This window comes from Varroa destructor, unplaced genomic scaffold (genome assembly GCF_002443255.2).
Source record: "Varroa destructor unplaced genomic scaffold, Vdes_3.0 BEIS01000003.1, whole genome shotgun sequence".
Lineage (NCBI taxonomy): Eukaryota > Metazoa > Arthropoda > Arachnida > Mesostigmata > Varroidae > Varroa > Varroa destructor.
The window spans coordinates 44,363,661-44,379,417 of NW_019211456.1; the positions used below are offsets into that span (position 1 = coordinate 44,363,661).

General features: G+C 40.0%; 1 protein-coding gene and 2 long non-coding RNA genes across 7 annotated transcripts in view; 1 reads left to right on the top strand and 2 right to left on the bottom strand.

Moving 5' to 3' along the window:
• Positions 1-2,749: 2,749 nt before the first annotated feature.
• On the bottom strand, positions 2,750-6,164 carry LOC147757002 (uncharacterized). The gene is made up of 2 exons (XR_015323174.1): positions 5,989-6,164; positions 2,750-3,155 (listed from the first exon to the last, which is right to left on the bottom strand). It is a non-coding gene; the product is annotated as an uncharacterized LOC147757002 (long non-coding RNA).
• Positions 6,165-6,403: 239 nt separating this feature from the next.
• Positions 6,404-10,871, top strand: LOC147757003 (uncharacterized). The gene is made up of 3 exons (XR_015323173.1): positions 6,404-6,762; positions 8,904-9,059; positions 9,467-10,871. It is a non-coding gene; the product is annotated as an uncharacterized LOC147757003 (long non-coding RNA).
• Positions 10,872-12,678: 1,807 nt separating this feature from the next.
• The window catches only part of LOC111246766 (SH3 domain-binding glutamic acid-rich protein homolog), an 11,990-nt gene continuing 8,911 nt past the window's right edge, over positions 12,679-15,757 (bottom strand). For 4 of the 5 annotated variants that reach the window (XM_022796924.2, XM_022796923.2, XM_086982775.1 and 1 more), the window contains 3 exons: positions 15,530-15,604; positions 14,299-15,324; positions 12,679-13,901 (listed from right to left, as the gene is read on the bottom strand). In XM_022796924.2, the coding sequence (XP_022652659.1) occupies positions 14,887-15,324; positions 15,530-15,604 (513 nt within the window). In that variant the 3' untranslated portion in view covers positions 12,679-13,901; positions 14,299-14,886. The remainder of the gene's footprint in view (positions 13,902-14,298; positions 15,325-15,529; positions 15,605-15,757) is intronic. The other variant, XM_022796926.2, reaches the window with a different exon arrangement.

Sequence of the window (15,757 nt, forward strand, 5' to 3'; positions counted from 1 at the left end):
GAAGGTGGCCATTTTGAGTGTCTATGTAACTGAAACAACAAACATTACAAATAACGGTAATCATAATAGTAAAAGTAGTTGTATCAGCACTATTTTTTTTTCATGCGCCTACCAGTGTGCCTATATCCGCCTCGGCGTCCACCATGAACTTCCTATGCGAGCACATACAAATTACGGTCATAAAACAAATAAGAATGTGAATTTCAACCATTTTTTTTTAGAAATGTAGGTCTTGTTCGTTTCTTCCACCTGTCTTTGTCACTTTAGTATTTATTTCTGTATTGACTGGCCGTGATCCCACGAGGCGGAAGAGAGTAAACAGTGCCACACTATACCATGAAGATGAACGTTTCGGCCACCAGCAGTAATCAATCAGTTTACTCGATTTTCCGTCGACATGAACTAAGACGCCCAAACGCTCATATGGCACATCCACATTCTGTCGGACCCACCTGTTACCCGTTTTAGCGACGGGATACAATATATGATGTGTTCCTACTTAGCTCAACCTGTAGCCTTCGTTTCGTTCATGTTGCCATATTGATGAAGTGTTTTCTCGCTTAGCCTCATCTGCAGTGCCTTACCATGAGTGTATGGAAGCCGAAAGTCCTCTTAGATAGTCTCTTTCACCTTAGGGATGGGCATCATAAATAGAACTAGAGAGTATGTTCTACTCCAAATAATTTTGCCTGAAATATCCGTGTCATTTTTGCCCGGTTCCTAACACAATTTCTGATTACAAAAACAGGGTGTAGTGTGTTTGTAGAACCTTGGATTTTCAGAGATGTCGCAAGTTGTTAGGCTATTTCTATAATTTAAATAGTTTGACAGGTGTATGTCCGCTAAATACGTATGGAAGTACCGAGAAAATGTCCTTTAGTCGCTCTCGTTTCAGTAAAATCATTTAAGAACTTTCAAAACATTGTTCAAAATATAAAATGTCAAGTGACGTGTTAAAACCTTTTCGCTTATAAGACATTTTAGTCACCTGAAGGGCATCTCTTCTATTTTTAGTTAAGATTAAAACATTTAATCGAAACCGATGTTTCAGTCTGCTTTTATATTATAAAATCTCGTTTCCTTCAGGTACCTCTCTGCTGCCGGGCTTCGCGAAGCTTTCAGTAACTCTTTAATCCTTGTGCCATTCCGCTCCTATATGAGCATTCGCGAGCTCGATGAATCGGTTTAAGTCACCCCGTTGCCCAAAGACCCCGGGCAGAAATTATTATTTGAACTGAAAGCGGATATAAATCTACTATATAGGCCCCTTAGAGCTAGCTGAGGGTACAGTAAGCGGGTCAAGCCTGGGTTTTTTTTCGGTATAACGATTACAGGGTGCTTCGAAATCGAGGTCGATCTTTTAGGTTATAATAAAGATCTTTAGATAGAGAAATACAGGTAGATAATTTTATTGTTGAAGATGAACGTTTATCGGAGAATAATTTGGCAGCACGTTGCTTTAAGAAGTACGTGATTACTTAGGAAATGCTATCTCAGTCGAGGTTGCATGCATCTGTAGAAAAAGGTTGGTTATCTTATTTGGTCCCACTAAGCTCATAAAAGTGCCATTGTTTTGTGTCCAAAGCGTTGTTGCCTGCAAGACACATACGCTTTGGCAAATATTTGGCTGAATAAAAAAACTTTATTATTAAATTAAATTATAGAAAAAAATATTAGCCGTCATTTCTGGGGATGCTATTGCAGCACCAGATCTGCCTTAAGTCACAATAAAAACATTTACTAGCGTCTCCTAAAAGCGCGACACTATAGATAATAAACAATATTTTAATACGGTGCCGCTTATTATTAGGGGTACTTGTACTAACTGGCGTTGTCTCAGGCCGGGCGGGCCAACATCAGCCTTATGGTTCTGTCCACTTGAATCATCCCTACCGAAAGGTAAAACAATAACTTTTACTATTTTTTTGATAAGGAATCTGACTGGACTCGTTACGTATGCTGTGCTACCTCTTTAACAATATCAATTAGATCGAACCCGTTTATTTACCTTTAACAAGTAACATTCAAACACTTGAAATACATACATTCTTTAATAACATGGAATAATACATTTGATAAACTTGGCTATATGATACGTATGACGGTTCCATGGGCCGGCTAGAGTTGGGCTTATAGTACGGTTCTGAAAGTAATCCACTTGGGTTTCACAGGTTTGTTTACAGCTCAGCAATGATTGTATTATACACCATGCTACTACCATTCTTCCATTTCTACCAAACCATTTGAATTTGTAGGCAGCGGGAAGGGTGACATATATATAACACTAGGCTACTAACACTTAGAACATATATAATACTTGTTGGGTTCATGAAACTCTTGAACACTGCATAGCGCATAGATACATGTTTGTTAGACCGATTAAGCTTTTTTTTCCAAGCCTCATTCGTCATGGCTTCCTCTGGATAGAGTTAGCGGTCGACCTTCGCGAATTTTCGATCCTATTTTACCAGGTTTTCTTCGAGTAGGTCATTGCGAACAGTAGTGCCCTCGCCAGCAAGGAGACAACTCGGCTCAAAACTGTTTGGTGCACTCCCGTAACTCCTATCATAAACTAGGCCTTTGTCCGGTGCATTTATTCAAGATTTTCCACAATAAGACTCTTCCTAATTATGGGTATCCCGTTAGTTCATTCTCAAATTATGTGGCGAGCGGGGTGAGTTTCAAAAAGGGATCGGGAAGAAGAATTGCTGGGACTAAGTATTAAGAAGAACTAGTACGAGGTAAGAAGTAGCTATGATGCAATCGAAGCTTTATTGCTTTTCTGTAATTTGCTAACAGACGTCGTGGCCTTTATACAAAATCAGCATTACTGGGTAAGTGAATCAATAAACATATGCTAGCGGTTAGCCTAAGAGATAAAGTGGGCCACGAGCCATCTATCCTGAATGTCATTGCCTCAATCTTGGTTAGGTCAACGGTTAGTCAATCCCCAAATCGGCAGAATGTAACCCAGCTCGGGCCTGCTGAACGTTAAAGCGACTGATTCCATGATTAATTAAATCATCTGTAAAGGGGAGAGAGCCTTTGTGACATCTTTAGATCTACGTATCTTCGTCACGTCGACGATATTTCAGGGGCTATTCAGTGTTGTAAACTTTTTGGACTACTCACAACGATGCGATATTTGCCTGTACCTGCAACGAAATAGATTAGGTTTAAAATAATTTCGCTGATACAAGGAGCTACTTTGCAAGGGTGGCCCACCTCAAGATTGCCTGAACATAACCCTTACCAGGCGCTGGTCTTTCGTTTATGTGACAGAAATGGATCATTTCGACTCCGAAAGTCTAGAGTGAAGAAAAGAAAGTGATTAGGACAACAACTGACTTAAATGTTTCCTTGAAGGTATATTTTTTACCAGTCAACTCTATCTTGCATATTATTTTACCAATGGGGGTTAAACGTTTGGAACATCACATGCTGGGGCCGTAAATGAATAACTGACCTAGCATCCAACTATACGAAGCCTTAGTTCAGTCGTGCAGGAATAAAGAATGCTTAATTTTAAGAGCACAAGCCAATCCTTCACATCAAAAACGGAAACATGTAAAGTATGAGATCGATTGCTCCTATAGTACTAACTGAGCTAAATAGTATGGCGGTTTTTTGTCGGCGAAGTTGTTAATTAATTCAACGAAATCAAAAGTGGTACAAGAACTGGAAATCCGAAAATGTCTCATGTTTATATAGAGCTATTAAAATGCCCTTCTTGCCAGGTAAAAAACATACAATCATCAATAAATATCATTCTTGTAGTTGTGAAAAAGACTATATTATATTATACTTAAGAAAACAAAATACACTTCTAGATCACCAGCCTTCGAAGACGATTCGTATCAGGCTGCTTTAACAAACGAATTCGGCGGAATTAGGAACGGAATAACCGAATAACCAAATACTCCGGTCTTATAGAAATTTATAAACGAAAACTGGTTGAGTTTGCTCGCAGAGAAATGAGTTCAGAAGAAAAAAATATCTTTTAGTCTGGAAAATTAACGTTAACTGTGGTCAAGTTTCTTTTTCTCGAAGAAAGGAAATTCGTCGAAGATTGACGAAGACATTAGGCAACGAGGCGTTGAGCGAGAATTTAGTACAAGAACGGTGCAAAGGTTTCAAGAACGGATATATGGGATGAGGGTGTTAAAGGCCAGCGAGGAGGTGACCCACAGAACAAGGGCATGTTGCTGCAATCCAAGACTTTTCATAAAACACAGGGTTTGGAATCCGAGTTTTGTTGGCCAAAATTGTTTTTTTTTCACGTAATTATGACCCAGATAGTGAAATGAGTGGAAAAGTGTCGTTCACGAGTTGAAAATCCGTGTGGTCTATTCCACGTACAATCGGTGGAGTTTTGATCAACAAAAGATCCATTAAAACTATACCGCCGCACGTCATAAAGGCATAGTTCAGTTTCAACCGTCATCCAGATAGGGACAGACGACAAGATGACGTCGCCCTGGAGTGAAATAGAGCCCAGTGATAGTGTCAAATAGGTTTGGACATGAGGTCATCGTTATACTTACAATGGACTTCGGAGGCATCTGCTACTATGAGATACTCGTCAATAATGGGACGATGAACACAGCCCACTTCTCTCGAGTTCCTCGCCAGACCCATAAATTGTTGGCATGACAATCAAGGGCACGTAATGTGGCTACTTAATGACAATATCGGACTTCATCGCCATACGTCAACTATTTCATAGACTGAGCAATAGACCGTACCGCCCGCTTATTTCCTCGATCTGAGTCCGTGTGATTATGAGATTTTTCATGTTATAGAAGAGCAACTGGTGGGCACGCGTATCTCACTATCGATTCGCTTCGACAAGCTATGGAATATAGAAACTACTAATGGGAATACTGTTTCTAAATGGATGGCTGTCTAGAAGATCTCAGTGCGCTGAAACGGGCCCGTAAAGAATAAAACATGCTAAAATCATCATTTTAGTCCAACTAGCTCAAAACTTATTCAGTTTTAAAGTTCGCCGGATTTGCTTGTGAAGGCCTAATGGATACGACTAGATTCATATTTGACTGAATGGAGCAGTGTACCTTATTTTTAAGCCATATTATAACACTTACAGTAACCAGCAGTGTACTTTCTGGCTATCTAGTTCATTATGGTTTTGACCATTAATCCATTTTTATGACACGTCTCTTCACTTTAGGTACATAGGCACAGCGTGGAGCTGTCGGCCCTTGTTACTCATTCGAGAGAGGCACCCGAAATAACGACGCCCTCTATATTTAAACATTAAATTTTTAAAGTTGCAAACGGTTCATCTTGCATTAGCGGACAATTCCCTGACGAGTCGTCTGCAAGCCTACCCTGCATTAACAGCCACCTGCCATATTGAAGCCTAATGAACAAAAACGATAATCATACATATAAAGTATCTTTGAAATTTATCTTTTAGAACAATTTTATCTATTTGATCTTGTAAGCCGTCGATTTCGCAAGGATCGTTCCATTCTGGACGACCCACACATACGTCTTGCCTTGAACTTTTAAAGCATACAGCTGATGCTCAAGATTATCGTGTAGATGCATTTGGCTTTTTTAAGATAGCATTTGTATTATTTGTGTTTTACCCTAGAGTACTTCAAAATAAATAGTTCGAAATTAAATCACTATGATGTACGAGGATGGTATATTTAAGATAAAATTAAAAAACAAACATTTGGAAATTTTTAGAAAAAAAGAAAAGTATTTTTGAAAAAAATTCCTCTTCCAGGAGATAAGCAACATGAGCACAACAGAGTTCCCCCTAAATACTTTAAAGCCTCTTATATTTACATAGCTAACTTGATAAGAGGCATAATTTACCGCAACTAAATTTCAGTATTTGGAAGTCTTCTATAATATCCGGTGAATGAATTTCACACAAATAAGCTAAACTTCTAGATACAATTCGAAATTATAAGTCTTTCGTTGTTGTCCTAGAAACAGATATTCGTTACCAACCTGTCACTAGTCACAGTCATTTCAGGCATTGTGTCGTCAGTACAACATAAAGGTACTCGCACAGATGAATTAGCAGTGCTTCATCGCAGTCAAGCAGGGATAAATAAGTCGGGCAGACTGGCTTCCCGATAACGATACATATCCTCACCTATACTCTAGAAAAAAAACTAATAGCACTATCTACTAGCTATTTCTACAGCTGTTATGCATCAAGATCAACATCACCCAGCATAACCTTACCACACGTTCGGCTAAACATTTTCTATTCTAAATTTCCAAACTAGTATATACATAAATGCACACATTCGAAGGGCATGAAAGGTACATTTGGTAGCAACATGTCTTTATGGCATTCGTTTGATACACATGCTTATCCTATGCATTCTGTATTATGTAAAGAAAATAGTACCTCACTGGGATATATGGAATGTAGAAAACACAGAGATTCGTACAGGGTCTGTTTTCTCTGAATGGCCACGTGGCCTTGGTTTTCAACTAAGGTCTGTTTGTACGATCCGTTAGGCAACGGAACACAGACGAAAAGAAAAAAGGTGTGAGCGGTAACATCTGATTTATGGCCCAACGCTGTTTTCTATTTGCGCGATATTGTCCGCGGCTGCTAAATAGTCCGAGATAAATCAAGCAAACCATTTTACGCGCCAGCTGCCCTAAAATTGCTAGTTATTCATTGGTTTAGTGTTAGGCAGTTCTCAGTTCCCAAATTCAACTGTTTCTGGAAATATTAACGGAAACCTGCGCTTGTTGACAATATTGGTAAAGTATATTCGGGACAAGCACACTCTAATACGCTAGTCAATTTTATTAGGTTCTCTTTTCTTTGGTTATTTTATGTCAAGACGTTACTGCAGTGTTTCTATAAATTGATGTTATTGCTGGTCGCGATAGTATGCGTGTTCCTTGGTCCTCGTCGGGGCAAATTTCGGTGTGTAATTCTGCTTGCCACATAGTGTTGTCCGTTCACTTGTTTACCCGGTATTAGCTATGAGCCTTGCACCCTCACAAGCCGAGGTGTTCAACTAATGTGATTTCTCGGCGGATTATTGCTCACGCGCTATTAGGGCTTCATACTGGGCATTTTAGATGCTTGTTGAATAACGGACGCAAGACGTTCATTGCCTTGATTTGGGTCGACAAATGATGGACGTGAATGCTACTTGCTTTAAAAAGCCCCCCTGTGTGTGTATAGGGCGGACCGCAAATACTCTGTGAGCTTTTAGAGCCTGCATATAAGCACGCTAAGACAGTAAGACACAGACGTCAAATAACTGATTTGTTTCGCCGTTATGGTGACCATGTGAATATTAACAATGACTAATTACAATGCCTTGATAAGTAACAGGCATTTGAGTTCTTTCAGTGGTAACTGTTATGGCGGAGGTCATAGGATACGGCGGCTCAGTCACGACAGGGATCGATCACAGAGTAGGGCCGGCCTTCAGTTAGATGCTAAGGATTACTTAACGAAACTGCGGTGTACGTTACAACTTTAGCCGTTCTCAAGAACCGGGGCAATTATCTCACCTGATTTTCATGGCGTCTAAACGGAGTAAAAAAAACAGTTGACCTATGACGTCCCAGTGGAGACTTCTTCATGTTTTATAATCGTGAAGCGTGTGACCTCGAGCCAAGAATAGTTAAAAATAGCGTCACCGCATTGTGTGTTTCATGCATCTACCTCCTAACGGCTTATGTTTGTACCGCGCGGTTAGAGTTGCCATATGTGCTAATAAACAAGTTCATTAATGGCCTGCAAGCACCGTCGCTTCCTTCTAGCCTCCCGCATTCATGGCAGGTGACGTTAATGCTTGTTTAAAACGACTCGACTCAAAGAACATCCGCGTTCCGAGATATGGGTTACAGTTGCCGCTAGATAATCAACCCAAGCTCATTATCCACGTTGCGGCGCCAATCGCGTCGTCACTGGGCAGCGGAGAGCCTTTCAGAGCGAACAGACGAAGATATCTCAGCACGTGATGTCAACGAAACTGAAGACCACGCACAACACCTTGGCGAAATTTCGTCACCAGTCCGACTTGCTTCCGCGACATCCATGTCGTCTCAATCAACGAGCCCAGATCTTTTTGAAACTAATAGCATAAGTGCAGTCTGTAACTTGTCTTCTGGCTGCGACGCTCAACGCGTACATCAAATAATGTATGTCACACAACAAAGGATATATTTGAATATGTTTTGGAGCTAGCATATAGCGTAGGCTAGACAGTAGCTGTACACATGTTCGATAAGCTGAACTGCATTGTAAATCACTTCGTTGGTACACTGATGACTAGCAATACAATTCGTCGAGTGGCGTGGTGTTTTCTGCGGCTAATAGCGAGGACTTGGCGATGGAGTGCAGCGTCCTCGAGTGAAGGTTCACCGTGGTAGGCGCCCTGCAGATCCTCACGAACTCGTAGAACAATAAGCCAGTAGGCCGGGACAGATTCCTCAATAAAGACCACAAGGTTATTCTTATGGTAACTCCTTGCATGCCTGTACTTTCTAATAGGTGATTATGTCCCTACATCTCGCCGACTCAGTGGCGGCATGCTTCGTTATTGATAGTTTTTGGGTATGTTCGTGGCGCAAAGTCACTGACAAGGACATGTGCCATAAACCGCTAGCCGGTGTGTTGACGAGGTAATAGATTGCCGCTTTAAACAACGAAAAAGTTGTTGCAACACGGATTTTGGAGAAATCGTTCGGCGGACGTAACGTACAATGTTTTGAAGGCCGGCATTAAAAAAAGCATTCAGCAATCTCCCTGTATTCATTGTAGCTTATTGATTTCAAGAATGCATTCAATCTTTCAGGCTACATAGGTAGTTTTATATATCCTGGCGTACATGCGTCAAATGCTGTGAGATATGCTCAACTTGTTAGCTGCGATATTACAGGAAAACAAGAGAAAATTAGACGACCCAGTGGTGGAGCTGCTCCTTTCTTTCAAATGTCGCGCCTGGCCCGTATTAATAGTAATAATTTGAGGCCCTCCTGTTTAACATCCGACTCAAGGATAGCTGTAACTAAATTGGGAGTTGAGGAAACCCCAGGTAAGTCCAGCGAGACCTACCTTACCTAAACTTTTAATGAGAACAGGTTTCTGATGGTGATTCTGAGCACTTGTATAACAGTAAGACTAGCCGAAAGGGTGAAAAATAAGATGACAGAAACTGAATTAGGAATAAGGGTAAACCTAAATAAGAAGAGCACTATTCAACAGGTGATATATTTATTACTGGCTCTCCCCTTCGGTACGTCAATATATTATCGTATATTAATAATTACTTCACACTTCGCGAAAAGATCCAAAAGAGCGTTGACCACATCATCTGCGATCGCCAAATAGTTTCCCCCTCGCGACAGCGCTTCGCCTATTTGGCCTGAAAGTAACGTCGGTAGCGGTTTGCGGGGTAAATATAATTCGAAAAGTCTAACAGTGTGAAGATTTCTTTCTTAGAGCGTGCTCTAAGCCTTCAGCGTACGGCCTTCAGGCAGACTAGCTTAGCTCATTGCCGAAGGTGCCGCTGTTCAAAGAAGATCTGAGACGTCGCTTTGGATTTCTGGCGACTGGGACCTTGGCCACGTGTTTCAGCAGGTGGAAACGTTGAAGGATAACGGGTGGAAAGAGCCGGACCGGACAAGCTGTTGCGTTGTGAAAACCCGTTTCATGATTCACGATTTTCCCCTTAATTTATGTTCAGATTAGCTGCTTTCATGAGCTTAACGAGGGGTGTATTTCTGTAGATGCTGAGGAATTAGGGGTAAATACCGCGCAGCAAATAGCTGCTCTCTAATGCTTTCGTTCGGAAATCTGGTACACTGACTTTCCCGCAAGTTGAGCGCTCATGCCATAAGCGTTGAAGGTTAAAAATGCTACAGCTCCCATGACATGTGAATGGATAATCATCATTGATCTTTGAGTGATATATAATTTTATTATTATGTGTGTTCGTGCGAAAATATTATTGAACGCATATGCCTTCAAAGCTGAACATCTGTTATTTATGTAATAACATCCTGACACTGAAAGAAACTTTTCGTCCTGGTTCAAAATCTGAAATTAATTGGGACTGCCTCAAGATATGTTTTAGTGAAGGTGGCCGACAAACAGACTGTGAATTGGTCAAGAAAGTAAATCGCAGTCATGTGACTATGGACCTGCATCTTGAACTCACAGATTTACTTAGGAAATTATAAATCGTCTTTTGTGAACTTGGTTAAGAGCACGAAAAAACACGGCTTTTCATTGCGTCTCAGTTTCGCGCTCGATCCCAAGTAATACGCAGCTTCAGTGGCAGATTTCTATATGAAATCGTTTATAAATTGCGTTTTATGTACTTGGAAAGTTTTTATACATTGGCGAACCCTTGAAGTGGACATGATGCTTTACAACCTTTTTACCTTCATATGGCCTGAATGTAGTTAGTGATCGAAGCTATCCAACGTAAAAAGCTCGATAGACAAGACAAAAATAACTTTTTCCACTGCATCGCTAAACCTCATAAAGGCCGCTCTGTAGGAGCTTAAGGGGATGCTCTCCTGACATGCATCTGTGACAATTTCTCTTTTCGAAGAACATTTCGAAAATACAGTTGATTTCTATTGAATAGCGTACAACACTCAAAACAAAAATCGAACTTATTTATGGTAGCATATCATCTTCTAGACAAATAAATACGGCAGATAATTCTCGATGCCGATGACCAAACTCGTAGGGACTTTTAAGAATCGAGTTGAGAAATGTAATTGTGCATAATATATGAATACTTGCGGAACACTCACAGATGTATCAATGGTACGCTGGAACACCAATTATTTCTCTATACCTGTATAACAATAATAAATGCCCATTTTAGCTCTTAGGTTCACTGATTTTTTTTCGTACTGCGCCAAGCACAAACTGTATTATACAAGCTATAAATGTATGTATATATATATGCCTGACACGTTCTAATCGCTAGACGTTTTTTGCATTTCATAGTTATATACGTTTTTATAACTAGAAGTAGCTCAGCCGAAATTGCTCTACGTCGAAACATGAATTACCGATGAAATAAAAACACAATGAAGCATTTCCGCAGTCAATAATAACAAGCAATTCTGAATATATTACAACTTATTAGAATTATGTAGCATCTGTGAACGGTAACTTCGTCTGTTTAGAGTAAGGAATACACTTGAATAGTTTACGATGCTGGTGCATAATCGTTTTGTACATGAACGCGCAGAAAATATACCTACGTTCCAATTATGAGTCCGTAAGGCTAGTTTTACGATTTATTCGGTATTTCTAGGTATAGAACGCTATCTAGTAAAGTAAAGCACGACCCTCTCTGCATTGCTGGAGCCTGTTTGTTCGCTTTAAGGTTGGACGAAGTTAACAGTACGGGTAAGGCAAATGTCACTAGTCTTTCAACGGGTCTGAAGCTGTCCGACGATTGCATGCGATGAAATCTACCTATAATAAATTTAGCTTCATTTTTCACGTGAGGCGCGCTGTGAGACTTCGGTTTATACCTATTATTAATCAGGTTCTTCTCGAAATATCCGCTGTGGTGGCAGAGGCAACAGCGGATGTCACATCAACGAAGGAAATTGGCTACCAGCTAATGGCAGCAGAACGTTTACCAAACACGTCAGACGCGCGAATCCAGCTAATAGACATGTTTTTGTGGATTGATCTTTTAATAGAAAATATCAGTTTTTCGAAACCTATGGCAAGTAGCCAGTGGTATGCAGAGAAGCTAAAAAAACATCATATAGTTTAAGAACGATTGCGTCTTGTTGTAATATTATCGAATTTTTTGTACGGTCATTACGAATGTATAAATTTTATATGTAAATAATTATCCCAGCCCTTTTTTAACTAATGTACCTTACGCTAAAACACACTGCGATTTTATAGCGATTCGTACATGTAAATATTTTATTTATAGTAGATGTACGGCAAAAAGTTCCCTACAGAACTGCAGCACCGATTCGCCCTATAATAGATGACGTGTCTCCGAATGGACGGCATAGTTCTGTCAGAATTTATTTATGGACTAATCAATCTTTATTCATCTGCGAAAAGGCATGTATTACACAACTAAAAGAGAGGACGAACAGTCATCAAGGCAGCGTATGCCTGTCGCGTCCGATCAAATCAAAACGCTTTCTCCGAAAAGCACGGAATGTCTGAAAAAAACATCAATTCTTCTACCGGATGGGTGATTTTTTTAAAAAGCACCGTTTAAACATCCTAACTCGTCGACCGCGAGCTTTACATCCGGAATTGTTCTTAGGTATTCTATCAGACGCCTGACTGGCTTCTAGCACGAAGCGAAGCGTGTATCTATGCCCTGCGGATTCGAACCTAAACCGCAACAGGTCCCTAAAATTAGCAGGCACATACGTTACCCATGAAGCTATTACCGGGACCCTATATCCTAACCTATCCACAGTCCTTAGCTCATAACAGTATGTTTAATTTGAATTTCGCCTCTCGCAGCCGAGATTTAACTGTGCTCTTCCATCAAAACGACTATCCTAAATGTTGAATAGTGCACCATTAAGGAATGTACTGTAGTTGATGGACACTGTAAACTGATGGTCTGCAAAAGCGTATATGCTACATGGCTATTGATTAGTCTACCGGTCTCTTGGTACATTTGCAATAACAAGTCTTAGTTTTACACGTTTTTTGTTCTTGTTCATTGTCTCGTTTATTAATTGGGCATCATTTTCATAGACATATGAATAGACTATATATTTACGTTATTAATAGTAATAAATACGTTAATAGGCAACGTCGTTAAACGTTAGAACATCGATAAGCATTTTGAAGAATAACGTCTGTCGATTTATCGTCATTGGCAGATGCTGCTGAGTCTAATGTACAGCCGTATTTGGCAACGCTAGAATAGTTCTGTTCTTTTTTAGTTACGGGTAAATTTCTATCGATGGCAACTTAGATCCCTCTACGTCGTGCGCCTGATCCGATAGACTGACTGGCGTCGCTGAAAGATTGAACTGACAGTTGGTACATTAGCATGTATATGTATCGTAATGATTATATAGCTGGTAAATGTAAGACAGGGCCTACGTCGGAAACGAATCTGTGTTAGCTAGTCCAGATTATAGGATGATTTTTACTTTAGATACGCACAGTCACATAGAGTAAAATCACAATTATTTGTGAGCATACTAGACACAGCGTTGTCATCTACCTCTAAAAAATTATCTTCCCTATGCGACTATGTTAAACAACTCGGATAGGGTAGTAATAGATAGACCTTGTAAAATGTATCAGCTCTATCACTGAACAACAAGGCTGTGTTATCGTAATTAATAACAGCTGTCAAGATCGCTTCATCGAACGAAACTCTAAATTGCATGAAGTGAAGGTCCCTGCGCCTTAGGGAGGAGAAAGGATATACCGGTGAGCATGAACGGTTGCCATTTCAAGCAGGTCAAATCCATTAGGTGGTAAAAATTACTTTTAACAAAAGTTTAATGTACTAAACAGAGGTAGGTCTCGTATCGATATGGCTGACGTCGCACGAGCTTCGACCTTTCACAAGATAAAACTGTTCTAATAGGATTCGCTTTTTTAAATTTGTTAATTTTGACCAACCGTTTTAGCGGATTCTGCTTTTCGAAAATAAATACCAACTAAAGCGACATCTACATCGTCGTTGAGCCACCACAGAGATGTTTTTTCTTTTGTGTGTGTCTGTATCGATTACGATATAATAGTCATTGTCCGTACGACCGCTTTTTTAGGGGATACTTGTTGCTTTTGTTATGCGTTGGGCATTAGTACACAACGGTAGGTGTAGCTGTTAGGTTAATTGTAGGTGCCATAGGCGGATAATAGGGTGTGGTACAGAAGCCGACACTGCACACTCATGCTGAAATCCAGAAAGAAAAAGGCAACAAAGATTCACGTTAAACCAACCGAGCATCATAACCTGATTTATTATCAAAGTAATTTATATAAGTGCGTTACACTATTTGATTTAATAAAAACCTTATTTAATTAATTAAATTAAAAAGACCTTAATGAACATAATGATTTGCATTATGCACATGCCCTGACTGTACGCATTGCCCTTCGTATACCTTCGTTTAAAAATCTTCGAAATGCCATAGTTGTTTACGAAACATTTATAAAACACATTAAAATGGCACTATTATGCAATGAACGTGGAATAATAACTTATTTCGTACCTCACATAATATGTACGTTATATATGATAGATAAAGATGTTTCCAAACACCACGGGTTGTTATGGTGAAAATACTGACCAAGCTATATATTCAACCAGACGCTTCGAAATGATTAGAGAAGGAAAACTATAGCTTCTTATCCATTTCGTACAGATCAGCGATAGCGGAACTGATGAGCGGCCATCGCAGATCACCCTGTTACTAAACTGTTCGTTTCTAAAAATCAGATCGCTATGATTAAAACGTATAATTTGTAAACAAATAGCAGAATACATTAGAATATGTTTGGTAGCAATTGAAAACATGACCTCAGGTCTCACTAAACAGGTATCATCGAACAGCAAGCACAATTACCTGACTGAACTGTAGTTTATGACGTTCTCGTTAGAGTAATATGGTCACTAAGTTGAATAAAAGGCACACGGCCGTCGTCTCGTCCAAGTACATATATGGCCGCGCTATAGTAAAAAAGAGCTTACCCCCTGAATTCTTTTATGGCCATATACATCATAGATACGTGAAACAAGTTACAAAAGTTTAAAAGAAAAAACAATTAGCTCGTATAACAATTCATAGATAATATTAATGATAAACCCGCATCTATTTCCGGTCGCTATTAATTGCCTTATGCCTATAAGTGTATAAGGAATTTTAAACCTTAAAGCCTCACTCGTCTTCAGCTTGTTCGTCAACTTCCTCAGCGCCTTCAACTAGTTCAGGTGGGGGTGCACCCTGCTTAACAATTTTTCGTCGTGTTCTACGTATAACTTCATAGCTACCATTTGGCTGCTCTGTGACAATTTCCTCAGTATGCACAATTTCGCCTTCGCCTTCACCTTCGTCTTCCGCCTCGTTATCCCGACCCTCTAAAACGTTCTTGCGGATTTCTATCGTACCATCTTCATTCTGCACTGTTACCTCCTCGGTTATTCCAATTAGTTCATTTTTCTCTACGACCGTTTCCAACACGTCAACTCCATCCTCGCCTACGAGTTTCTTCGACACCCTTTTAGCATCGACCCCCTGTTGTTTCCCATTGACCTCATTAGATTCTCCCTCACCTTTCTCAACTGATGCCGAACGACTTTTCTCGTACAGGAACTCCTGCGCGATTGCACGCACGCACGTAAATGTAGAAAGAGGTAAATGTATTAACGCTTTGAAACACGATAGTAAAATCAGAATGTAATGCTATGGATTGATATGATGTAGACGGTCGTTGGACAATACAAATATCACGGTTTTTTGGCACATCTATATTCCTAACTTATTTAGACTAGTACATGTCTTGTACTTGTAGGAAACTTACGAATTCAGCAGGATCAAGCTTGAGAAACCAGGGCAATCGATCCGATTCTGTCGCGGCGTGGAAATCTTCGAAGCTCTGAAAACCACCGTAACAGAAAATGCGCCCAACAAGTGGATGATGGGTTTACCTTGAATTTTGAATGCTTGTTGTAAACACCATAGGCTGGTGGTACTTTCCACACAATAAGTACCGTTGCCTGCGGAGTCGCGTGCATTCTAACATATATAT